The 27,565-nt window shown below is 41.3% G+C and overlaps 1 protein-coding gene across 1 annotated transcript in view; it reads right to left on the bottom strand.

The window, feature by feature from the left end:
• xylb (xylulokinase homolog (H. influenzae)) overlaps window positions 1-27,565 on the bottom strand; it is a 284,901-nt gene that overhangs the window by 18,525 nt on the left and 238,811 nt on the right. The window contains exon 18 of the mRNA XM_060825642.1: window positions 23,909-24,003. Within this exon, the coding sequence (XP_060681625.1) occupies window positions 23,909-24,003 (95 nt within the window). The remainder of the gene's footprint in view (window positions 1-23,908; window positions 24,004-27,565) is intronic.

Below are 27,565 nucleotides of genomic sequence, written 5' to 3' on the forward strand. Positions count from 1 at the left end.
GCCTCAGAGTGAATGGACTATCCTTTCAAACTGAGTTGAGCAGAAATCTCTTCAGCCAGAGGGCGGTGAATCATTGGAACACATTGGCACAGAGGCCTGTGGAGGCCAAGTCATTGACAAAGTACTTAAGATAGAGATTGGTGGATTCTTGATTGGAAGGGAATCAAGGGTTATAGAGAGAAGGCAGAGAATGGGGTGAGGAACTTAACATGGAATGGTGGAGCAGACTCAATGGGCTAAATGGCCTAATTCTACTCCTATATCTTATGGTCTTAGCATCATAGTGAATCTTTCCTGAACTGGTTCTCATGAAATGATATCTTTCCTTAAATTAGGGGACCAACACTGCTCACAGTGCTCTAGATGTGGTCTCACCAATACCTTGTACGGCTGCAGTAAGACTTCGCTATTCTTCACACTCCAACTCCCTTAAAATAAGGGCCAAAAGTCCATTAGCCTTCCTGATTATCTGCTGCAGCTTGTGCTAGCTTTCTGTCTTTTATATACAGATACCTCAAGTCTGTTTGTATTGCAGCTATCTGCAATTTTTCTCCATTTAAATAACACTCAGCTCTTTTGTTCTCCCTTTCAACAATTTCACATTTTCCCACATTATATTTCATTTGTCAACTTTTTGTCTACCTACTTCAGCTATCAATATATTTCATAAACTGTTGGTAACCCTGTCTCAACCTACCTTTCCACCTATTTTTGTGTCATCTGCAAATTTGGCTCCAATATATTCACTTCATTCCAAGCCATTAATATGTACTGTATTGCAAACAGTTGTGGTTTCAACACTGATCCCTGTGGAACCCCACTGGTCGCAAGTCGCCAACCTGAAAAAGAAACCCTTATGCCAACTTGCTATTTTTTGCACATGTGCCAATTTTCTATTCATGCCATTATGCTTCATCTAACACCATGGGCTATTTTCTTATGACTTAACCTATTCTGAGGCACCTTGTCGGACATCTTCTGGAAGCCCAAATACAATGTATCTACTGGTTCCCTTCTATCCACTCTTGTTGAGGCTTCCTTGGTCAGACACAAATTTCTGTTCACAAAGTCACACTGACTCTTGATTAGATTAGGATTTTCCAAATGTTATGAAATTATTTCCTTCATAACTGATCACAATACTTTTCCAATAATAGATGTTAGGCTAATCGGTCTGTAGTTACCGGCTTTTTGCCTCCCTCCCTTTTTGAATAGGGGTGTCACATTAGCAATTTTCTAATCCTCTAGAACTTCTCCAGTAACAAAGATTTTTGGAAAATTACAATCAATACATGCACTAGCTCTATAGCTACTTCTTTTAGTTTCCTAGAATGCAAGGAGACTTACCTGCCTTTAGCCCTGTTAGTTTGTCTCATCCTACTTCCCTGTGATGATTATGGTATTTAATTCCTCCCCATATTCTTTAGTATTAATGAGATGTTTGAAGTACTCTTCCACTGTAAAGACTGATGAAAAATATCTATTTTTCTGCTACTACCTTGTCCCCAAAACCACCTCCCTAAATACATTTTCTAAGGAACCTATGTTATGATCACTTTGACCTCTCTCTTCTTTTTCATATATTTAAAGAAGCTCTTATTGTCAGTTTTTAGATTCCTTGCTAATTTGCTCTTGAAGACTATTTTCTCTGTCTTCCTTTGCTGGATTCTGAATTTATCCTAGTCTTTGGGGCTATCACTGACTTTGGCCTCCTTAACTGATTTTTCTTTTTCTTTTTACTTAATACTCTCCTAACTTCCTTTGTTAGTCAATGTTGGTTTATCCCTCTCTTACAGTCATGAATCTCCTTAAATGTCTGCCACTGCTTGTTTACTGTCATTCCTGATCATTTAGCCACCCACTTCACTCTAGCTAATTTTATCCTCAATTCATTGTAATTCCCTTTAAGTTAAACACAGTTGTTTCTGACTCACGTTTCTATTCTTGAAATGAGTAATACATTTTATCATGTTATGATCACTACTTCCTAGGGGACTTTTTACTCTGAGGTCATTTATTAAACCTGCCTCATTACCCATTACCAGATCCAAGACAGTCTGTTTTCCCTGTTTGGCTTCATGACATATTCATTCATGACATATTGCTCTTGGAAACCATCTCTAATGCATTTCTTGACTGTTGCATCTACGTGGGTGTTCCAGGACAGATTGTTGGTTATTGTCCCTCCTAGAAACTTGATGTTCTTGATCCTCTCCACCTCAGCACCATTGATGTAGATTGTCCAAAGTTTGGACAAACTTTGGCCACACAGTCATGAGTGTACAGTAGGGGGCTGAGTACACATCCTTGCAGGGCACCAATGTTGAGGATTGTCATGGAGGAGGTGCTGTTGTGTATCTTTCCTGATTGTGGGCTGTGGGTCAGAGTTGAGAATTCAGTTGCAGACGGCGGAGGAGAGACCTAGATCACGGAGTTTGGAGTTTAGTTTGGAAACGATTGGTCAAATATTGCAGCAGCCATCTGAATCACGGCTTTATCAACATGCTTCTGGCTACTCCCATCATCAATTACATTTGCGCTGTCAAAAGATCAAAACTGGAGTGGTTTCCCAACAATCATGCAGCATATAATTCCATTCACAATTCTTCAAGGAATGAAGTCATCTACAGGATAATATCTCACTTTAGGCTAAGTGGCAAGTAATAACCACACCATATCTGCTTTAGACAATAACCATATCCCAATAGGACAGAGCCTAACCACCTGCCCTTGATGTTCAGGCTTGTGCCAACAAGTGGCAAGTAACATTCATGCCACACAAATGCCAGACAATGACCATCACTAATAAGAGTCTAACGATCGCCCCTTGCCTTTCAACGGTATTACCATCACTGAGTCCCCCACTATCAACATCCTTGGAGTTGCCATTGACCAGAAACATAACTGGACTCACTACATAAACAGAGTGGCTACAAGAGCAGGTCAGAGACTAGGGATACTGCGGCGAATAATTCACCTACTGACACCCCAAAGTCGATCCACCATTTACAAAGCACAAGTCAGGAGTATGATGGAATACTGCCCACTTGCCTGGATAGGTGCAGCTCCAACAACACTCAAGAAGCTTGACACCATCCAGGACAAAGCAACCCGCTTGATTGGCACCACATCTACAAACAGTGAACCCCTCCCACCACCGGTGCTCAGTAGCGGCAGTGTGTACTAACTACAAGATGCTCTGCAGAAATTCACCAAAGATCCTTTGACAGCACCTTCCAAATCCACAACCATTTCCATTTAGAAAGACTACGGCAGCAGGTACTTAGGAACACCACTGCCTGCAAGTTCCCCTCCAAGCTACTCACTACCCTAACTTGGAAATATACCTCTGTTCCTTCGGTCATTGGGTTAAAATCCTGGTATTCCCTCCCTACCGACATTGTGGGCCAACCCACAGGAAGTGGACTGCAGTGATTCAAGACCCCGATGATGGAGCAGCGCTCTGAAAGCTGGTGCTTCCAATTAAACCTGTTGGACTATAACCTGGTATTGTATGATTTTTGGGTAAAAAATGAGGTCTGCAGATGCTGGAGATCACAGTTGAAAATGTGTTGCTGGTTAAAGCACAGCAGGTCAGGCAGCATCCAAGGAATAGGAAATTCGACGTTTCGGGCATAAGCCCTTCATCATGAAGGGCTTATGCCCGAAACGTCGAATTTCCTATTCCTTGGATGCTGCCTGACCTGCTGTGCTTTAACCAGCAACACATTTTCAATTGTATGATTTTTAACTTTGTACACTCCAGTCCAACACCGGCATCTCCAAATCATAAAAGACCAGTTTCTCCACCATTGGCAAACCAAAACTGTATCATGTTCCTTCTGCAGGATCTATTATAGCAGGTCACCAAAGATTCTCTGGCAGAGGTTTTCAAATCTATGATATCTACCACCGAGAAGAACAAAGGTAGCTAACAGAATTAACCGCCTTCAGATCTATCTTCTCCACTATGTCAGGCACCATTCCACCTTCAACATATTTTGCTATTCCTTTATCATTATCAGGTCAAAATCCTGAAATTCTTCACTCAATGGAATTGAGAGATGATATTCACTACCTGGACAATAGCCAATTGCAAAGAACACCCTTTTTCACCTCCTTAAGGGGAACAAAACAAAAGCAGTAAAATGCTGGCCTTGCCAGCATACCTGTACTCTAAGAATGAATAGATAAAACAAAGTGGTCTGTCTGAGAGCAGAATTTTAGGCAGCAAGAGGAACAAGGGGAACAGTATTGTGTAGAAGCTGCTGGCTGTCTGCAGAGAGATAAATATACCAAATGGAGCAGCAGGAAAGAGAGGGCTCCTGAGATTTCCCGTACAGTGCCAGAAGCATTAGTACAGAAGATCCAAAGGAGAGAGAAGCAATCTTTCCCAGGGCCAATAAAGTCAATTGCCTCAGATTGTCTTCAATGAGCTGGCACCAGTGTTGCAAGAAGTTCAATGGTGTCACATTGGTGGTTAAGGTCAGTGGATGCATCTTTAGAGGACATCTGCTACACACCACAACATTAATCTCTTACCATGCTTATTCGTCATTCACCCACCAGCAACTGCACTCGCACATGTACCAGTCTGAAATCCACCTTTCGTTGCTCCAATACACCTCCAGTATCTGATTAAAGCAGGCACACCACCCAAAACACAATGCATTACAATCACTAAAATTCTCTTGCAGGACAAGTAACAGGAGCGGGCAAGGCAGAATCTAAAAGGGGGCCTGCATAATCTGAGCTGTTTGGAAGAGACAGTGCTGCAGATTATGGGGATAGCTGTGACAGAGCTGACTGCATCTATCATCACCAAGAACATTCGGGCTGAAAGAACTTTCTTGCTATGTTTCTTTTCTACCTCAAACTCTCATCCTGCTCTCTCACATGAAGTGAATGCTGCAGAAGATGTGGCCATAACCCTCTTGCTTTCCACTGCTACCTTCCCCTTTTGACATTTATGCTTTCAAATACCAATATATTCTGATGTAAGTTCAGTGAGCGGAAGTGCTAATTCTCTTTCTCCCTCCAAGGATGCTGCTAGCCATATGCTATTATCTTATTTTCTAATTTTATTAACCAAGAGCTGCCTTGTAAAATGACTGCCTGGCCAGCTACCTCAGTCTCATCAGGAAGAGTGAGACATGCTGCAAACCTCTGAGAAGGAAGAAGAGCAAAGGGCTGCAGCCAAATAGGGTAGCACAGAGAGTCACTGGGAATTACAGGAATGCAGAGGTAAGGGGCATTTCATGTGCCTGTTCCATGGAGGACGAGATATCAGACTAAGTGGCTACAGGGGACTTAAACTGGGGCTCAAGTGGGGGAACATACAAACAATAGAGAGGGACATACACATTGAGATGTTCGGCACATTGCAAGGCCTGACAGCCAGCATACTGTCACTGCCAAGGAGTACTGAGCAGTCAGACTCCAGCCTGGCCACAAAGTTTGGAGCATATCCTGTTCAGTGTGGAAGTGGTGGCCAACTCCCATTTGCACACTCACTTGTTATACAGTCTGAGTGCAATGTAGGTAGAATTCCACCACATTCCTGTGTTGCAGTGGATGCTTTGTCTGAGATCAATCTACTTGTTACCACGCAGTTTTGTATTCTGCAGGCTCAGACTGCTGCCATTTTAGTTGTGGATCCCTCTGTTCAAAGAAGCTTGCAGGTTCTTTCAGCAGCAATCTGCCCAACAGATGATAAGGATTACTGAGGTATTGCATGTGGGAATTGACAGTAGCAAAATGGAACATGGATGAGCTGTCCCCTCTTATGATAACAATATTAATGCTCCAGTTACTGACATCCTGTGCTGCCTGTCAGTGAGCTGACCCAGACTGCTGCCATGAATGCTAAAGCAATCTGAGTTCAGGCACTCAAGACCCTGAGCTTCTCAAGGTGAAGACATCTGCTGTGTTCTGCAAAGAATGTCAGCAGGTTTCCATCAGCAGCCTTCCATCAGCCATTCTGCAGTCACTGGTATAGCACCATGTAGGCCTCACACAGGGATTCACTGTCCAGGCACAAAGGGCATGTCTAAGAGGGAATAGTTCATTATTATTGGATGTGGAGTTAAAGAAAAAAAAAATTGGTGATTTCTATTTCAACTATTAGTAAGGTTAATAAGGTTAGATTACTTGGGGTCTGGGGGGGAGCTAGCCAACTGGATACAAAATTAGCCTGAAGGTTAAGAGACAGAGGGTGATGGTAAAGGGTTGCTTTTCTGACTGGAGGCCTGTGATCAGCACTGTGCAGAACGTGCTGAGTCCACTGCTTTTCATCATTTATATAAATGATTTGGATATGAACACAGGAGGTTTGGTTTGTAAGTTTGCAGATGACAACAAAATAGGTGGTATAGAAGACTGTGAAGAAGATTGTCTTAGAGTACAACAGGTCATTTGATCAATGGGCCAATAGGCTGAGGAGTGGCAGATAGAGTTTAATTTAGGTAAATGTTGCATTTTGGTAAGGCAAACCAGGGCAGGACTTATACAGATAATGGTAAGGCCCTGGGTGATGTTCCTAAATAAAGAGACCTTGAGGTTCAGTACATAGCTCCTTGAAATGGAGTCGCAGGTAGACAGGATGGTGAAGGCGGCATTTAGCACACTAGCCTTCATTGATCAGAACACTGAGTATAGGAGTAGGGATGTCATGTTGTGGCTGTTCAATTATTGAATTAGGTTTACAGTCACATATACTCATATGAGTTAAATGAAAAGTTTACAAATCACCACTTACGGCACCACCTTTGGTACAAAGATACCTAGGTACAGAATCTTAGTTACAAAGCAGAAAAATAAGGAAAACAAAGTTAAGTTAAACATTACAGTCCTTTTTACTAAAATGTGGAAAAACAAAGAAACACAGTTAACATTACAACACCACGGTCCATAAGCCATGCTGGACTCACACTCCTCACAAGGGCTTAACATGTCTATAATGATATTTGGACTTTAGGTATTAAGTAATCAAGAGAGATTACACAAATTAGGCCTGTTTTCTTTTGAATCTCAAAGGTTAAGGGGTGATCTGATCAAAGTCATCAAGATATTAACAGAAAAATGCAAGGTAAATAAAGATAAACTATTTTTACTGCTAGGGCACATAGGGAGAATTAGGGCCAGACCGTTCAGGAGAGATGTGAGGAAGCACTTCTACACACAAAGGATGGCAGAGGATTGGAACTCTCTTCCACAAAAGGCAATGGATACTAAACCAGTTGTAATCTTAAATGAGATAGATACATTTTTGTTAAGCACAGGAATTAAGTGATATAGGCCAAAGGCAGGTATACAGGCCACAGATTAGCCATTGAATGGTGGAATAGGCTCAAGGGGCTATATGGCCTACTCCTGTTCCTATTTATCTTGCTATCCTTCCAAGCTTTGCATTATTTTGCTTCAAGGGTTCTGAAGCACCTATCAGGGTCAAGGAGCTCCATTTCATGACTGATGCATGCTTCTGGCATTTTCTGTTTGGTGTTAATAAAGTTTACCTTATTGGTTACTGCTAAATTGCAATTATCTCTTAGTAGTTCCATGGTAAATGGTATTCATTGAAAGTTGGCTGGTTACTGATCAAGGGCAATTATGTGGTAATTTTTTTTAAGAAACATAATCAGCTTTGATATTATGCCAGCAAATGTCATCCAAAAGGTTCTTGTCACTTCAAATTAAGTCAGACTTGTACTCCTGCAGCTGTAGCCCTGTCACTGCTCATACACGTCACGCAGTCCTGTCTTTCATGTAAATGCCCCAAGCTCAAACTGCACACTCTGGCAGAGATCGTGCCCTCAAACAAACTCAAATTATGCCTCCTCTTTAAGTTATCTATTAACCCTTCACCACAGGAGTCCAGCAACAAGCTGTAAGTGTGAGGAACAACTGCTCTTAAACTGAAGGGCCACTGGACCATTGCAATTCTGTCAGCAGTAAACTCCTCCACAGTCAACAGAAAATGCATTTTAACAGAAGCAAGCTAATAAAATTGCTGCCTGTTACTTTGAAAGAGCGAACTATCACTTAGAATACTTAGTCTTGCTTTAAGCTCAAAAATTGATTAATTATAGAGAAATGGCCAAGATGCTACGTAACTAACAGTTATCATCTCACAAATTACATTGAGCTTGTTTTTAATCAATGTCATCTGCCTGCACAAACTAGGTGTAATTGGCAAGTCACTAAATTACGTTCAATAACATGGTGACAAAGGTAAACTATTCTCCTTCACATGGTTGACTGCAACCATTCTCAACAGCCTCTTTCCAGTCACCCAGCCAAGTGGGACGTCAATCATCTGGTTTCATTCTCTTCTGTGTGATCATACTCAGGATGTGGACATGCTAGTGTTGGACTGAGGTGGACAAAGTCAGAAAGCACATGACATCAGGTTACAATTGAAGAGTGTGGCCCTAGAAAAGCACAGCCAGTCAGGCAGCATCCGAGGAGCAGGAGAGTTGATGTTTTGGACATAAGCTCTTCATCAGAATTCCTGATGGGCTGTGCTTTTCCAGCACCACACTCTTCGACTCTGAACACCAACGTGTGATGTCCTCACTTTCTCCTAGTTGACAGCAGGTTATAGTCCAACAGATTGATTTGAAATCACAAGCTTTCAGAGCTCTGCTCTTTTGTCAAGTGAAATGACTTCTGATGTTGATCATACCGAGAGTATTGCTGCAATGGCCTCTCTGCTCCTACACAGTTACCTCTGGTGTGTCTCACAGCTTTATTCTTGGTCACTTCCTATTTCTCAACCAAGAAGCATCAGTTTTCAAACATGTACATGTTTTAATGTGCACAAGGTTAATAGGTGGGTATAGTGAGTATTTAAGAAGGCTGATGAAATGCTGCCCTGCATTATGAGAGGTATTGAACATAAAAGTAAGGATATTATGTTTCAACAATACAGGGCATTGGTGAAACAACATCTTGAATACTGTGCTTTGGTCTCCTTATTTAGGGAAGGATGTTAGCGTATTGAAGGCACTTCAGAGGACTTTACTACATTGATACTTGGAATGAGAAGGTTGTGTTACGAGGATTCATTGGATAGACTGGGCTTGTTTTCACTGGAGAATCCAGAAGAGCAAGTGGTAACATGAATGAAGTTTGCAAGATCTCGAATAATCTTGACAAGTTGAACATGAAAAGGACATTTCTTCATGTGAGTGAGTCCAGAACCAAGGGACACTGTTTAAAAATTAGGGTCTGCCCTTTACGACCAAAGATAAGGAGAATTGTTTTCTCTGAGAGAACTATGCAACTTTAAAACTCTCTGGCTCAGAAAGCAGGATCAATGAACATTTTTTAGACAGTGGTGGATAGAACTTTAAAGGAAGGACATACCAGACCTGAAATACTAACTGTTTCACTCCCCCTAAATACTGCCAGACCTGCTGAGGTTTTTCAGTATTGTTTGTATTTTGGAGAGATTCCTTTTAGGCAAGGGAATCAAAGGTTATTGGAGGTTGATGCGAATGTGGAATTCACATCGTAACCCAGGTGAGCCACAATTTTATTGAATGATGGAGTAAGCTCAAGAGGCTGAATCTACTTTAGCACCTGGATCCTATGTTTGTGTACTGACAATACCCTGCTGTACTGCAAAACCACCTCTCCTAACTTCAATGTCAATGAATTATCAGACTGCTTGTTCAACATCCAATACTGGATATGCAGAAATCTCATCTAACAGAATACGGAGAAGATCATAAGAAGCAGGAGTGGCTATAGGCAACTTAGCCCAATGAGTCATGCCTTCATGCAGGTTGTGGCCCTAACTCCACTTTCCTGGTCAGCCTGTCATAATCCTTGACTCCCATATAGACCAAAAATAGACCCAACTCAATCTCAAATATATTCAATGGCAGCAAGCATCCATTGCTCGCTGGGAAGGGAGCTCAACCACAGGGATTAAATTCCTCATTTGCCCCATTTTAAATGGCACAGCTCTTGTTTTCAAATGGTACTTCCTACTTCTAGTTTCCCAAAAAAGATAAGCATCTTATGAGTGGCACAGTGGCTCAGTGGTTAGTACTGCTACCTCACAGCACCAGGTTCGATTTCAGCTTCGGGCGACTCTGTGTGGAGTTTGTACATTCTCCCCGTGTCTGCGTGGGTTTCCCCCGGGTGCTCCAGTTTCCTCCCACAGTCCAAAGATGTGCAGGTCAGGTGAATTGGCCATGCTAAGTTGCCCATAGTGTTAGGTGCATTAGCCAGAGGGAAATGGGTGGGGGTAGGTTACTCTTTGGAGGATCAGTGTGGACTTATTGGGCCAAATGGGCTATTTGCACACTGTAGGGAATCTATTCTAATCTTCTCAGCATCATTTTGTACAGTCCTTCCTCAGAATTTTATCTGATCACCTGGGTTTGAAGAGTCTGGAATGCTTTTCGTCCTGTAATTTTATTTCTCAAACTTCCAGCATGTCATCTCTGCAAACCGTACCAACAGTATGCTCGTAAGGTTACCCTGGGGACAAGGAGTTCAGGTCAGAATTTATTTAAATGTATGGGGAGTCTTAAGAAATGAATGGGAGTTGTCAGCCACTGGCCAGAGAGCTGCCTCTTCATGGAAGTCTCACTAATGTTATACATCAATATGGCAGTTGATAGGTCACGAGTGAGGTATCCACAAGATCAGGAAGGAAGTCCCACCATCACGAACCATGAGCCAATTGAGGCCAGCAGCTCTATTGAACATTGAGGTGTTGGTGGATGCTGTTGGAATGACACCCATTGTAAACCCAATGAATTAAGTGATGGCAGGAAATGCTAAGGACTGGTGAGGAAAGGTGAGCAGTTTCTGGCAGCAAGGGTAAGGGTCACTTTCAAGGGGACCCCATACCCATTGCCATATATCTCAGTCAGGCACTAGGTGCCTTTGAAAAAGAGAGACAACTAGCAACTCATACAGGTTTGCCTGTCCTGTTCTTTGCAAGATTTCCGAGGGAGTCATAACAACATATTTAATTGAAGTTGAATTTGCTCCCCCAATATCAGACAGTCACTCAGGTCATTTCCACCTTTGTCACTTGCCTGATTCTACCCTTGCCTCAGTTCATTTGCTACAGAAACCTCCAAGTATACTTTATCTGTAGATTTGACAATTCAAATGCCCTGAAAGTAGGAATTCCACATTCTGTCCTGTATAAACTTAAGGTCATCCAAAACTCTGCTGCATTTCTTCTATTTCACACCAACCCCCTATTACTTCACTGCTTGCCTGCCTGGGCTGGCTGATAAAGGGCTTACGCCTGAAACGTCGACTCTCCTGCTCCTCGGATGCTGCCTGACCTGATGTGCTTTTCCAGCGCCATACTTTTCAACTCTGACTCTCCAACATCTGCAGTCCTCACTTTCTCCTAGCCTACATTTGCTCCTAATTAAGCAAAGTCCTGCTGTTAAAATTCCCACCCTTCTTTACAAATTCTTTCACAGCCTCCTGAGTTCTCTGAGTTTAACTGCTCCACCACTGCTGATTATGCCATCTACTGCCTGGCTCCCTAAACTCTGGAATTTCATCCCTTTTTTCTCAAACTCTCTTTCCTTCTTTGAGACACTCCTTAAACCCAGCTACTTGAATAAATGTTTGGCTATTGGATTTCCTATTGTGTTATGTGGCTTAGTGTCAAATTTTATTATTCAATGCTCCTGAAACCCCTTAGGGATTTTATTGAATTAAAGATGCTACATAAATAGGAGCTGTTGTTGTTTTGTTGATACAGAAAGGAAAAAGCTGCAGGAAATGAAAATATCAAATAATATTGGAGATGCATAGATCATAAGATTGTAAGAAGTAGGAACAGGAGTAGTCCATGTCAAAGCAGAAAAAAAGTTAATGATCAATGAAAGCAAAATACTGCAGGTTGTGGAAATCTGAAACCAACATCGAAATTGCTGGAGAAGCTCAGCAGTTCTGGCAACCTCTGTGCAGAGAGAAACAGAGTTAACATTTTAAGTCTGGTATGACGTTTTTAGAACTAGACAAGTTAATGATCAACCGTGGTTCAGTAAGATAGCCCTCTTAATTCTAAGCAAGAAGGCTATACATTTAAACCGTACTCTAGAGATGTAAGCATGTAATCTAGGTTGGCATTCCACTGCTGTACTGAAAACATGTCATATTGGTGAAACTTCCATCATTCACTTTCACTTTCAGGTGGTTTTGATATAGGGTGGAAGGGTGTTGTATATTTTCTACGTTGCCACAGTAACTACAGCCATAACACTTTTTTGGTTGTAATGCACTTTGGGGCAATGTGACATTCTGAAAGGCATTACATAAATCCACATCACTTTTTTTAAAAAGAGGTAGAACTCACACCAAAATGAATGATAAACAGAGGATCCTTAACAGAACAAAACAAAAGGAAATGGCCCCAAATGCACAATCGTAATGGCCCAATTGATCAAATAAGCTGCATAAAAGCAAAAAAGGAAATGGATAGATAACTTTTAACAATGTACTTTCCATAAAGAAATTACTAAATATCAAAAGAAACAAAAAGGTATGAAAATAGATGTAGGGAGAAGATAACAAAAACTGAAGATTGAAAACTTAAATTAAAAAAAATGAAAGATGAAGTCAAGGATTCATAGATTTACAGCACAGAAAAAAGGCCCTTTGGCCCATCAAATCTGGGTCAAAAGCAGCCACCTAACTATACCAATCCCACTTCCTGCACTTGACCCACATCCTTGCATATCTTGGCATCTCAAGTGTACTTCTAATATTTCTTCAATGTTGTAATGGTTTCTACTTCTACCTCCCACTGAAATCTGGGTCAAATGTTTCTCCTCACATCCCCTTGACTTAAATGTATGTCCCTGGCCATTCATCCCTCCACCATGAGCAAATACTTCTTCCTGTCTACCTTATCGATGCCTCTCATAATCTTATACATCTCAGACATGTAACCCTCTCAGTCTGCTCCAAGGAAAACAACTCCAATACCTAAAACTCTCCAATCAAGGCAGCATCCAGGGAAATCTCCTTGCATTCACTCCACTGCTATCACATCCCTCATGTATGTGGATTCCAGAACTGTACACAAAACACTAGCTGTGGCCTAACTAACTTTTTCGGCAGTTCCAGCATAACCTTCTTTGTTCTTAAGCTCTAATAATAAAGACCAATAAAGGCAAGTATCCCACAAGCCTTCTTAAGCACTTTATATACCTAACAGAATAGATAGATAAAGCACTGGTATACATGCACACCAAGGTCCCCCTGGCAGCTCATTCGACACACGTACCACCCTCTGTGTGAAAAAGTTGCTCCCTAGGTCTCTTTTATATCTTTCCCCTTTCATCCAAAATCTATGCCCTCTAGTTCTGCACTCCCCCACCCAATGTCGATTTTACTGCTCAGATACTGCCTGAATTGCCGTGCTTTTCCAGCACCACTCTAATCTACACTCCAGGAAAAATACTTTGTCTATTTATCCTATTCATGCCCCTCATGATTTTATAAACCTGTATAAGATCAATCCCTCAGCTTCCGCATTCCAGGGAAAACAACCCCAGCCTGTTCAACCTCTCCCAATAGCTCAAATTCTCTCCAATCCTGTCAACATCCTTTTCATCCAGACTGAATTTCATTTGGATTGATCAGCCAATCTGATCAGCCCGTTTAATATTGTCCTAATCTAAGATCATCCACCTCAATATTTACCACCCCACCATTTTTGTGTCATCAACACACCTACTGGTCAGCCCTCATACATTCAAATCTAATATGAAGTAGTCATATTGGACTCAAAATGTTAATTTTATTTCTCACTCTACAGATGCTGCCAGAAGTGTTGGGTTTCTCCAGCATTTTCTGTTTATTTCAAATCTCCAGAGTTTGTTCTGCCATAACATGTGTTTTGTTAATGTGAATTTGCTGTATTGCAATTGATGAATGGGCAGTCTGTTTTTTTTTAAGTGCAATTGTGGCTATTTTACATCTGGCCAAATTTATCTGAAATTGATATAATTCTTTTGCTGTTTACAACTGCAAATCTATTTTCCCAGTGTACAATTGAATGCTTTCTGCAAAGGATGACATCCTGGTTTGTCTAAGCCCAGACTTTTCAAGGATGTAATGTCACAGTATATTAATTCACTAACTGGTCAGGTGGCCACTGAAAATACTGATATACAGCATTTTAACTTATCATTGATGGAACGATCTCTTATCAGAAATTAGTTGGAATTATTCAAATCTATCAACTCAACAGGTGAGAATGAAGCACATTCCCTATGCTAATATATGGAAATTAATTTGCCCAAAGCAGCCTTGATGCTTTGACTGCATTTACCACATGGTAATAAGTCAGTATAAAAATGACCAATGATTGAGATATCTCTCCCAAGGGATTAATTTCACCTGGTAAAACACATTGATTAATGTGCTTGTGTAAAATGTGTTTGCGTGTTATTTTAGCAAAGTCGTTAAGCCAATTAAAATAAACAGGGCAGCTTAAACATTGCATTAAAGGAACAAAGGAATTTTATGCAAATGATTTAACTGTTGCACTGGCAGAGGAAATTAAACCCCAGAGTGTTTAGTTACAGAAGTCGAGCTTCTAATTAATTAATTTGCATGTGTTAATTAGGCATAATTGCCATACTTCACTAATATGTTGTCTACTGTGCAATAACTATACCCTTAAAGCTTCAGAAAGAAAGGAGTGGTTGATGCAAATACAGATAGATCAGGTTAGATACACATTATTTGGAGCTCTATGCATGCAAGACTGGGGTTCAAAAATCTATCTTTCGCCCTGTTCTCAATCTGTTGCAATGTGCAGGAATGGAATCTGCTAACAAAAGTGAAAACACAGCTTCAGGTATTTCAGGTATCAGTACCAAATAAAGACCAAAGAGACAGAGACAGACTTTGAAAACAGATTGCATGAAGACCTCCTCAGAGGCACAAGTGTAGGAATTAACAGTAACCGAGCATAAGAGAATAGAATGAAAATAAAATAGAAAGGGTTCTGAAGAAGAGGTACAGGACCTAGACATTAACAATCTCAATCTGCAGCATTGTGTGCTGTTCAAGTCACCCAATTAGGAAAGGCAGGCAAGCTTTGGAGAGGGTATGATGAAGGGCAATTAAATCAATAACTGTGGCTTTGTTTGAGTCTTTAGGAGAGGTTGCAGAAGCTAGAATGTTTATGGTAGAAAAAAGGATCAAAGCAAAGGGTCAAAGCATAGTCTTGCAGAAACATTAAAGACCCTAAAGTGATGGATGGAAAAACATTAGGGTGTTTAACCTAGTCACAGATACTGCAAGAGGGCATAGCCTCAAATTTAGAAAAGGGTGGGTAAAGACATTTTAGATTTAGTAGGCAGAGATTACCTACTACATGAAATGGACAGCTAAGGGAGGCAGTGAAGGCTTACTGTCAACAAGTCCAAGTACTTGGGGAAAAAAACGTGACTGAGGGATATGAGAGATGTCATTACAAATGTACACGGTGCTTGTAGTGATTGGAACTGGGTGGATCTCTTGACTATGAGATCCTTGGTTGGATTTGTTAGCCTGGGTCCATCAGGGAGCCCTGGCTGACAGATATAAACAGGGGATTCAGAGAATCTCCTAACTTCAGGGACTGACTCCACACTGGCTGGTTACAGCTGGTGTACTATGCACATGTAAATAAAGAGTGACTTAGTGACGGGATACTGGCCTCTATAGAGTTATTTCAATGTTATTTCAACTCATTGGATATAATGATAGAGGTGATGAGAAGGGAAATAAAGGGGCCTTGAGACAAAAGCACCCTCTTTTTACAAACTCAGTAATTAAGTCCTGGCTGAGACTAGAACCCATAATTATTTAATTAAAATCTATTTCCTCCTTAATTTACTTAGTGTCACAGCATCCACCACACTCTAGGATAGTGAATTCCACAGATTTCCAACCTTTGAGACAAGTCATTTTTCTTCAAGTTTTAAATCTGCTACCCCTTACCCTAAAATGATGACCCCCTGATCTAGAAAGCCCCAAAAGAAAAACCATCTTAGAACACAGAACTTGGAACAGTACAGCGCAGTACAGGCCCTTCAACCCAATATGTTGTGCCAAGCATTTATCTTATCTAAGATCAACCTAACCTATACACCCCTTGATTTACTGCTGTCCATGTGCTTGTCCAGCAGTCACATAAATGTCCCTAATGCCTCTGACTCTACTACCACCATTGACAGTGCATTCCACACACCCATCACCCTCTGTGTAAAGAACTTACCTCTGATATCTCCCCTATACCTTCCTCCAATCACCTTAAAATTATGACCCCACATGACAGCAATTTCTGCCCTGGGGAAAAGCCTCTGGCTATGTACTTTATCTATGCCTCTCATTACCTTGTACACCTCTATCAAGTCACCTCTCTTCCTTCTTCTCTCTCGTGTGAAAAGTCCTAGTTCACTCAACCTCTCTTCATAGGACATGCCCTCCAGTTCAGGCAGCAACCTGGTAAATCTCCTTTGAACCTTCTCTGAAGCATCTCCATCCTTTCTGTAATGAGGCAATCAGAACTGGACACAATGTTCCAAGTGTAGTCTAACTAGGGTTTTAGAGAGCTGCCGCAAAACCTCGTGGTTCTTAAACTCAATCTCCTTGTTAATGAACACCTTATACCTTCTTAACCACCCTATCAACTTGGGTGGCAACTTTGAGGGATCTATGTACGTGGACCCCAAGATCCCACTGTTCCTCCACACTGCCAAGAATCCTGTCTTTAACTCTGTATTCAGCATTCAAATTTGACCTTCCAAAATGAATCACTTCACATTTATCCAGGTGGAACTCCATCTGTCACTTCTCAGCTCAGCTCTGTCTTGTTGTAGCCTGCAACAGCCATTGACACTATCTACAACACCACCAACCTTTGTGTCTTCGGCAAACTTGTTAACCCATCTTTCCACTTCTTCATCCAAGTCATTTATAAAAAAAACTACAAAGAGCAGAGGCCCAAGAACAGAACCACTGGTCACTGACCTTCAGGCGGAATGCTTTCCATCCACTACCATTTGCTGTCGTCTTTTGGCTAGCCAATTCTGTATTCAGACAGCCAGATTTCCTGTATCCCATGCCTCCTAATTTTCTGAATGAGTCTACCATGGGGAACTTTATAAAATGCCTTACTGAAAGCCATGTACACCACATCCACAGCTCGACCTTCATCAATTTGTCTGGTCACATCCTCATAAAACTCAATAAGGCTTGTGAGGCATGACCTGCCCCTCACAAAACCATGCTGACTATCTTTAATCAAACTAAGATTTCCAAATAGTCATAAATCCTATCTCTCAGAACCCTTTCCAGTACTTTGCTTACCACAAACGTAAGACTGGCTGGTCTGTAATTCCCTAGTCCCTTTCTTGAACAAAGGAACAGCATTCGCCTCCCTCCAATCAGCCGGTACGAGTCCCATCTTCTCTACGTCTATCTTCTCAATCTCTTTTAGCACCTTACCTACCTCAATTAGATCTCGGCTCATTCATCTAAACTTTTAATGAATTTAGTAAAGCCTTTGACAAGGTTGCATATGATAATCTAATTAGTGAAGTGAGAGAACATGTCAATTGGATACAAAATTGGCTTGACAGTAGGAGAGGATGGTAGTGAAGGGTAGTTCATACTGGAGGCCAGTAACCAATGATGTTCTTCAAGGATCGGTGCTGGGTCCACTTTTGTTTATCATTCATATAAACAATTTGGATTAAAATTTAGGAGATACAGTTAGTAAGTTTGACACCATGCAATGACACCAGAATTGGTGGTATAGTGGAAGCAAGTTATCGAAGTTTACAAAGAGATCTTAATCAATTGGGCCAATGGACTGAGGAGTGGAAGATGGAGTTTCATTTGGATAAGCGCAAGGTATTGCATTTTGGTAAAACAAACAAGGGCAGAACTTATAGAATTTAATAGTAGGGCCCTGGGTAGTGTTGTAGGGGTTTTATTTGTTTATAACCTAGGGGTTCAGGTATATAATTCTTTGAAATTTGTGTCACATGTAGACAGCGTAGTTAAGAAGGCATTTAGCAGGTTTGCCTTCATTGCTCACACCTTTCAAGAATAGGAATTTGGATGTCATGTTGAGGTTGTACAGGACATTGGTGAGGCCTTTGTATAGTATTGTGTATAGTTCTGGTCACCCTGCTATAGGAAGACACTATTAAATTGGAAAGGGTTCAGAATAGATTAACCAGGATGTTTCTGGGGATGGAAACCTTGAGTCATAAAGATAGGCTGGATAAACTGGGTCATTTTTCCACTGGAGAGTAGAAGGTTGTAGGTTGACCTTATTGAGATTTTTAAATCATGAGGGCCATAGATAAGGTGAATAGCAAGGGTCTTTTCCTTAGGTTCAGGGAGTTCAAAAATAGGAGATATTTTTAAGGTGTGCGCAGAAAGATTTAAAAAGGACATGAGAGGCAACATTTTTACACAGAGAATGGTTTGTACGTGGAATGAATTGCCAGAGAAAGTGGTAGGTGCAGGTACAGTTACAATATTTAAAAGACATTTGGCAAGTACATAAATAAGATAGATTTATAAGGATATGGGCCAAGTAAAAGCAAGTGGGACTAATTTGGTTTGAGAGCATGGTTGGCATGGACCAGTTGGACCGAAGGGTCTATTTGCCTCTATATGATTATAGCTGACTGGCAGGTGAGTTTTCTTTCTGGTCAGAGCAATGTGTTAGTCGCCACTTAACAGATGACGCCACATTAAGAAATAAAATAGACTGGTGCCCATAATCTTTTTTTTAAAATGGAATGGTTTCTCATCTTGTGAATTTCTATGTTCTTAGCTTTCCTTGCTCCTAATGTAAACAGCCCATCTCACATCTCTCCTGATAACTGTAGTTTCCCATCCCCGATAACAATCCAGTGAATCTATGCATTTTCTGTCCATGACTTTAATATCCTTTCTACAATGGGGTGCCTGAAAACCGCAGAATATTAAACCTGAGGCAATTTCTGGATGGCCTGCAACCCATGTAAAAAATACATCTAGAAGTCTGTAAATATTTGTTTATAACACTAATTTCACAAAGGGTATGTTTTTACAACTCTAAATGTTAACTTAGCTATGAGGAGACATTTAGCCATGAGGAGAGACTGGATAAACTTGGTTTGTTTTCACTTGAATGTCTATGGATGAGGGGTGACCTGATAGAATGGAATGTGCTGCCAGAGGAGATGGTGGAGGCAGATACAATACAAATGTTTAAGAGGCATCTTGACAGATCCATGAATAGGCAGGGAATAGAGGGATATGGACCACGTCGAAGTAAAAGGTTTTTAGCTTAGAAAGGCATTATGTGTCAGTGTGGTGTTGGGCCAAAGGGTCTGTTCCTGTATTACTGTTTTTTTTTACAAAGTACTTCAAGAAGGTGAGCGGAAGACGTGTAACAAGAAACTGTAGATTGTACATGAGAAGACAGAAATAACTGAAACCCAGAAAGACGTTAGATGGTTGAGTATGATAGGGAGGTCTTGTCATGTTCGTGGTCATGATAAAGAACTGACAAAATAAGAACCAAAAGAACTGTGAATGCTGTAAATCAGAAACAAACTCTGAAGTTGCTGGAAAAGCTCAGCAAGTCTGGCAGTATCTGCAAGGAGAAATCAAAATTAATGTTTCGGGTCCGGTGACCCTTCCAAAAGGAAGTTAATGAAATGTTAACTTTGATTTCTCTTCACAGAAGCTGCAAGATCTGCTGAGCTTTTCCAGCAACTTCTGTTTTTGTTTATGAAGAATTGACAGTTTCCTAAGTACTCTCTATGTTTGTTGTCTATCAGGAACTGGCATATTTTGCAAAGCAGCTATAAATTTCATACACTTGTTACTCATTTCATTCAAAGAGTTGTAGAAATATTACGACATAGCCAGGCATACTGGGCTGAATTTTGCCAAATGCTGCCAAGTCCGATCACTGTGACTGAGAGTGGGAGGCAACCCAATTTCAGAGGATAAGGAAGCCAAGAAGGTGACCTATCTCTGGCAGTCGCCAATGCACAGGTTGTTGTTTGAGTCAATGCCTTTTTCAGTGCTAACTTCGTGGTGGCTATAGCTGAGGCTCCTGTAGTAAGGAGAGAGAGCCTCAACTGGTGGGTGTCCTCGAAAACTATTGAGATAAGCTGGGAGAAGTTGGGCGTGACTGAAGGCACGGTCCTGCCGAACTGGCCACATCATTGCACAGAAGTAGCCAGTGCCATAATTGCCCATAAAGAAAAGCATGAACACCCCATCTCGAATGTCCACTATAAAGTTGGTAGGTTTCACAGAACTGTTTACCACAATACACTGGACCCTCCCACCTGGAACAAAATGCCTATGGGAGGTATTAATTTTTTATTTTTCATTCATGGCTTGTGGGTGTCACTGGATAGGTCATCATTTATTTCCCATCAATCAGTTTATCTTGAGAAGGTATTGATGAGCTGCTAACATGAACTGCTGTAGTATCGAGTGGTATAGGTGCATCCACTGTGTTTCTTTTCCTGATTGTTTCAGGGGATGTGGTGTCACTAGCTTGGCTAGTCTTTAAACCTCATCCATAGCAGCCCTTGAGAATGTGGTGGTGAGCTGCCTTTTTGTACTGTACTGCTTCAATCCATTTGATGTATGTGCGACCACAACATTGAGGAGTTCCAGGAATTTGATTCAGTAACACTGAAAAAACAGTGATACATTCTGAAATCTGGATAGAGAATGACTTGGAGGGGAACTTGCAGGTGGTGGTGTACCTGTTGGCATGTCCTTTTTGGTGGTAGTGGCCATGGGCCTGCTGTCTATGAAACCTTGGTGAATTTCTGCAGTGAATCTTGTAGATGGTGAACACTGCTGAGTGAAGTAAATGTTTGTGCATGTGATGCCAATCAAGTTTGTGGATGTGATGCCCTGGATTTTGTCAAGCTTTTTTAGCGTTTTTGGGGTTACAACCATCCAATTAAGTAGGGAGCATTCTACCACATTCCTGAAAAGTGCCTTGTAGATGGTTGGCAGGTTGTGGGGAATCAGGAGGTAATGGCTTAGTGGTTTTATCATGAGACTGTGAATCTAAGGACTTAAGTAATGCTTTGGGGATCTGAGTCTGAATCCTGCCATGGCAGACGGTGAAATTTGAATTCAATTAAAATCTGGAATTAAGAATTTAATGTCGGAATGAATCTCATCTGGTTCACTAATGTCCTCGAGGGAAGGACCTTACTACATCTACATGTGACCCCAGACCCACTGTAACTGGGATGGGTGATGGCCTAGCAAGTGACTCCTGCATCACATGAGCAAATAAAGAAAGGTGAGTTTTGCTTGCGATAGGGTTAGGATTAGGGTTAGGGATTCCTTGCTGCTGACCTTCTCTTGTAGCCACAGAATATATATTGTTAGTCCATTCAGTTTCTGGTCAATGATAACTCCCAGGATGTTGTTCGGGATAGAAAGATGATAATGCTGTTGAACATCAAGGGAGGCAGTTAGCTTCTCTCTTGTTGGAAATGATCATTGTTTGGAACTTGTGTGGCGCTAATATTATTTGCCACTTGTCAGCCCAAACCTGGATGTTGTTGCAGTTGGATTTGCACTGCTTTAGTATCGTGCGAATGGTGGTGAATATTTTGCAATCATCAACAAACATTCCCACATCTGACCTAATGATGGAAGGAAGGTCAATGATGAAGCAGCTGAAGATAGTTGGGTCCAGGACACTACCCTGAGGAACCTCTGTGGAGACTTCCTGGAGCTGAAATGGCTGATTTGCAACAACCACAATCATCTTCCTGTGTGACAGGCATGACTCCAACCAGCATGGCTTTCCCCTGACTCTAATTTTACCAGAGAGGTTGCAAGATTTTGCTGAACTAGCACTTAAGTGGCTTAGTTGACTCCTCTGTGGGTGTCCAAGTTACATCTTTCCTGCTGCTAGCAATATGGCATTGTATCAGTGAGAAACTGGCTCCCCTCTTTTCCCTTGCCATTTTGCCAAATCTTCACCCTCCGAGACTGTTGCTAAAATGCTGAGAAAAATCAGCCCTGTCTTTCACTAATTCAGACAAACTGGAGAGATTATTGACTGAAAAAGATGAAGAGAACAGCACAAACAGAAAATAAGAAATAATGGACCCCATGTGTACACTTGTCTTGTCAAAGAAAGGCTCATGTGGACGACTCTGGAACAAGACTGAAGGTCAGTTCTATTGATTGGCCAATCTGCTCACAGTCTGAAAGAACAGAACACTGACAGGTTCATCATTGTACTTTAATCACTCTTTAAAGATTTTTACCTTCTAAGATCTGCATTTAAAGTATTTTCTTAACCCGATTACCAAACTCTGCACTGTGCTATTCACAGTATCAGCTCAAAGCAGGAGTACATTTGATAGGCTAGCTCTGTGGATAGATCAGTTCAGTTGAGGACAAAGCAATGGATAATTGCTGTTTCTGCCATCAGCTGAAATTTACAATGTAAGTGTTCGGCTTCAGCTGTGAAGATTTAATGGGAGGGTGTCAGATAAGGGTCCCACTCCTGAATATTATCTACTGACCCGGCCACAAAGTGTCAAATAGAGACCGTTGAAAATAGAGGAACTTCCTGTAATGCCCTGAATAGTCTAACAGTACTGTTACATTCCTGAACCAGACTTGGAGGGGAACTTGCAGGTGATGGTGTATCTGCTGCCCTGTCCTTTTAGGTGGTAGTGGCCATGGGCTTGCTATCTAAGAGACCTTGGTGAATTTCTGCAGTGAATCTTGTAGATGGTAAACATTGCTGAGTGAAGTGAATGTTTGTGAATGTGATGCCAATCAAGTGGGCTGCTTTGCCCTGGATTGACAAAGTGTAAGATAAGGGGACCCATTAGGAGAATTAAGCTATAAGATTCCACAGTACTGTCTCACAGACCCAACTCCAGCTTTTAATCAATAGCTAGCCTCACTGGGCCTGTATTACCATAACTAGATTTTCAGAATCCTAATCTTGCTCAGCTGCATCTGCAAACATTGCTTCTGGGCTTTTCAAAGTCTATTCTTGGCTGTATTGAGCTATCACTGGCATGAGATTTCTACTGTCTGCATAGAGTTTGCACCTTCTCCCTGTGTCTGGGTGAGTTTCCACCAGGTGCTCCAGTTTCCTCCTACAGTTCAAAGATGTGCAGGTCTGGTGTATGTGCAGGTCTGGTGTATTGGCTATGCTATATTGTCCTGTATTATCCAGGGATATACAGATTAGGTGGATTAGCCATGGGAAATGCAGGTTTACAGGGATAGGGTGGTTTTACTGGATCTGGGTGGGATGCTCTTTGGAGCATCGGTGCAGACTTGATGGGCCAAATGATCTCTTTTTTCACCTTAGGGATTCTGTACTGAGTATCTACAGGTCTCAGGACTTCCTGAGCCCTCACTGAACAGAATTATTCATCTCCTGTAGGGCTTCCCTGCATTCTCACTGCATAAGAACTTCATAGTTCAGCAGCACAGTTAACAGCAGTACTCCCTATCTTGGAATTTCAGTCTGCTTTCCCAACTCCATCTGCTTCTCCAACTCCAAGTCTTTTTCAATGGCCTGTGACTCTCAAACTGTCCTGAGTGATCTGCTGAAAACCATGCAATAAGCCCTTTCCCTCTTGATGGGCACAAATGGATGTTACCTCTTGCAACTGAATGTGACTTGAAGGTAATCCTCACAAAATGTTGGAAATGGATTTTAAGTTCAGCGACCATTTGGGTGAGACAATAGAAGCACTGTGCATGCATGTCAAAACATTCAATCAAGTTTAGAAAATACATTGTAGGAAATTACTATAATCAGCAAAATAAATTTTTTGCTTATATACATGTGTGTATATACACACACACACAAACACACACTTCTCACCTTATCTATTTCACAGGTGGGATTGGCTGCCAGCTTTGGAGCTGCTGCAATTTTCACAGTGTCTGCAAAGGACTGTCCTGATGCTGCATGCAGTCCTGACACAAATAAAAGAACATAGAAAGAGATGTTTTAAATCTTATAAGTTTTTTTTAACAAAGCAAACATTAGAACTATGAAGTAAAAGCTGCAAATGCTGAAAAAGCAAATATATAATCAAGATTTGAAATAAAAAAGAAAATTCAGTAGTCCTGATGTAGGGTCTCTACTTCTAATATATTTTGTTCTATTTCTAACTCCAAGTCTTGAACATTCAGCCATCGCCTTTGTCCTTGTTGATTTATGCTAATCCAACACCTCAAATACAAAATTCTCTTTCTTCTGCTGCGATCACCTTTGGTGCATTAGCAGGAACATGTGACAGAGTTTGACATAGAATGGTAAGAAAGTTAACATGTGGAAGGTGTGTGATGCACTGATAGGAAGAGAAACTGAAATCAGTCAGACAAAAGAGCAGAAAGCAAACAGACAAAAAGAAAGTAGTGTACCATACAGAGAAATTTCTCCAGGTGGAATCTTGCTTATGTAGAAGCTGCTGCCCACAGAGAATGGTTAAACTCTTGAAGGTTGCAACTGTGGCCTGACAAGAGGAAGGGACTATTAGTAACACCTTCAGATAGACTTTGGTGTTTCTGCTGTTCCATGTGTAACTAATATCTCATGGCAACTCTAATTTGCCTGTTTATTTACATTGATTCTGATTTTCTTCTTGTCTGGTAATATCTTCATTTGTAGCTCGATTGGAATATTTAGTTATGTTGGTTTACTGATTGTTACAATCCTGGTCTCAATGTTCAATTCCCTCCCAGCCATGCTCTCTTCATCTCTATAACCTCCTACGCTCCATCAAGATTGCTGCACATCTCAAATTCTGCTCTCTCTCCACCATTGGTGACTGTGCCTTCAGCTATCTAGGCTCCTCTTCTGAGAAAAACAAATGGTGTGGGGGAAAATAAATCCTCTGACTAGTTTTGTACATTTTTTACACCTTACACAACAAAGGAAAACTCAGCTCTTCTATATAAATGATTTAGAATCATTAGAAATCATTTAGAAATTAGTAGATGCTGCATCAGGTAATAAAAGAGCAGCACTCCAAAAGCTTTGTGATTTTAAATAAACCTGATTTTTAAAATCCATTTTTGGGATGTGGGTATTGCTGGCTGGTCAGCATTTATTGCTCATCCCCAGTTGCCCTTGAAGGTGGTGGTGAGCTGCCTCCTGAACTGCTGCAGGCCACCTGTTGTGGGTTGACCCACAATGCCATGAGGGAGGGAATTCCAGGATTTTGACCCAGAGAAGTGAAGAAATGGTGATATATTTCCAAGTCAGGATGGTGAGTTGGTTGGAGGGGAACTTGAAGGTCATGGCATTCCCATATATCTGCTGCCCTTGTCCTTTTAGATGGAACTGGTCATGGGTTTGGAAGGTGCTGTCTGAGGATCTTTGGTGAATTTCTGCAGTGCGTCATGTAGATAGTACCAGTCAAGTGGGCTGCTTTGTCCTGGATGGTGTCAAGCTTCTTGAGTGTTGTTGGGGCCACACTCATCCAGGCTAGGGGGTAGTATTCCAACACACTCCTGACTTGGGTCTTGTAGATGGTAGACAGTCTTTGGGGAGTCAGGAGGTGCATTACTCGCTGCAATATTCCGAACTTCTGATCTGCTCTTATAACAACTGTATTTAGGTGGTGAGTCCAGGTGAATTTCTTGTCAATGATAACTCCCAGGATGCTAATATTGGGAAATTCAGTGATAATAACACTGGTGAATGCCAACGGGCGGTGGTTAGACTGTCTTTTATTGGTGAAGGTCATAGTCTGGCATTTGTGTGACACAAATATGACTTGCTACTTGTCAGCCTAAGCCTGTATATGGTCCAGATCTTGTTGCATTTGAACACGGACTGCTTCGGTGTCTGAGGAGTTATGGATGGTGCTCAACATTGGGTAATCATCGGTGAACATCCCCACGTCTGACCTTATGATGGAAGGAAAGTCATTGATGAAGCAGCTGAACATGGTTGGGCTGAGGACACTACCATGAGGAAATCCTGCAGAGATGTTCTGGAGCCGAGGTATCTGACCTCCAACAACCATGGCCATTTTCCTGTGTATCAGGTATGATTCCAACTACCGAAGAGTTTTTTCCCCCAATACTGATTAATTCCAGTTTTGCTAGGGCTCCTTGATGCCACACTCGGTCAAATGCAGCCTCGATGTCTAGGGCTGTCTCTCTCACTTCACCTCTGGAATTCAGCTCTTTTGTTCATGTTGGACTAGAACCTGATGTGTGTGATTTCTGACTTTGTCCACCCCAGTTCAACACTGGCATCTCCACATCCTGGAACATACTTCTTTTTGTATACTAATTCCATAGTTCCCATTTAACATCAGCCTGATTGATCTCTGTTTCAAAATGAACACTGTACAAGGTGCAGTCTAGGAAAGAGCTCTGTGCAAAAGTCCCAGATCAGTCACATCTCCAGGCCCTGGCTTTAACCCAAGTTCATCTGTCTTTCTCTAGGGAGTCTAAGAGCCCCCAGCTGCCATCTTGTAGCTTGGTTTCCATGTTTGCTTGATGTAGAGGAGGGCACATGGTGGATATCAAACATGCTGTATGAAGTCTGGCTATCTCACCCTGAAGATGATTTGGGGCTTTGGATAATATTGTGAGAGTAAGTCATTGAGCAGGTGTTGCATTTCCTGTTGTTTGCATGGGTACGTGCCAATGAAAGGACAGCATAGAATCGGGATGATGGAAGAGTAAACCATGGTGTAAGCAAGGAATGACAACTTGAAAAACTTGGAGTGGTGGGTACATAATGCTTACTGGTGAGGTTGTATTGGAAGAGTAGAAAGAATCTGTTTTTCTGCACGTACCATAAATTCAGAAGGGGACTCCAACAAAGGATTGAGACTGGAAAGTTAAATATACAGGAAATAGAATGGGTGTGGATGAGGATTCATGGATAATCCAGGTGGTAAGAAAGAACTCTACAGCATATTACTTTTAGTGCCATCCTAAATATATGTATTCATGAGATTTCCTCTGGTCAGTGTAACTGGAAAATCATTGCATTCTTTAACAGATATTCTCCTCTCGTAATCCAAATACAATAATAGTTAGTAGTGAAGTCCACTGAACTCTGTTGTAAGAAGCACATTGATATGTTTGCAGTTCAATAGATTGCTCTGTTATATAAACAGCAAAGCTCTTGGTCTTATCCATGATCTGTTCAGATCTCAGCTAGACAGCAGCATAATTTGGATTAAGAATGTGCTCATTCCATGAATCAGTATTATTTGAAGATGAGACAAGAGCATCAGAAGGATTTTTTTTTACTTTTCCTTCATTATTAATAATGAACCAGCATTGGTAGAAAATTACTTTATCAATTAATTAACACAACTTGGAGATTCAGTAGAAACCCCAAAAGCAGTGATAAGAATGTGGACTATTGAGACTAAGTACATTGATGCAATTAAGGAGAAGCAAGATGAATGTGAGGGAGAAATAAAGGTGAATAATATAGTGATTGGATGAGAGGAAGAGGGCAGGAGGGTCATATTAAACATAACCACCAAAAGGCCTAATATAC

The sequence above is a fragment of the Hemiscyllium ocellatum genome, chromosome 5 (genome assembly GCF_020745735.1).
Source record: "Hemiscyllium ocellatum isolate sHemOce1 chromosome 5, sHemOce1.pat.X.cur, whole genome shotgun sequence".
In the NCBI taxonomy this organism is placed as follows: domain Eukaryota; kingdom Metazoa; phylum Chordata; class Chondrichthyes; order Orectolobiformes; family Hemiscylliidae; genus Hemiscyllium; species Hemiscyllium ocellatum.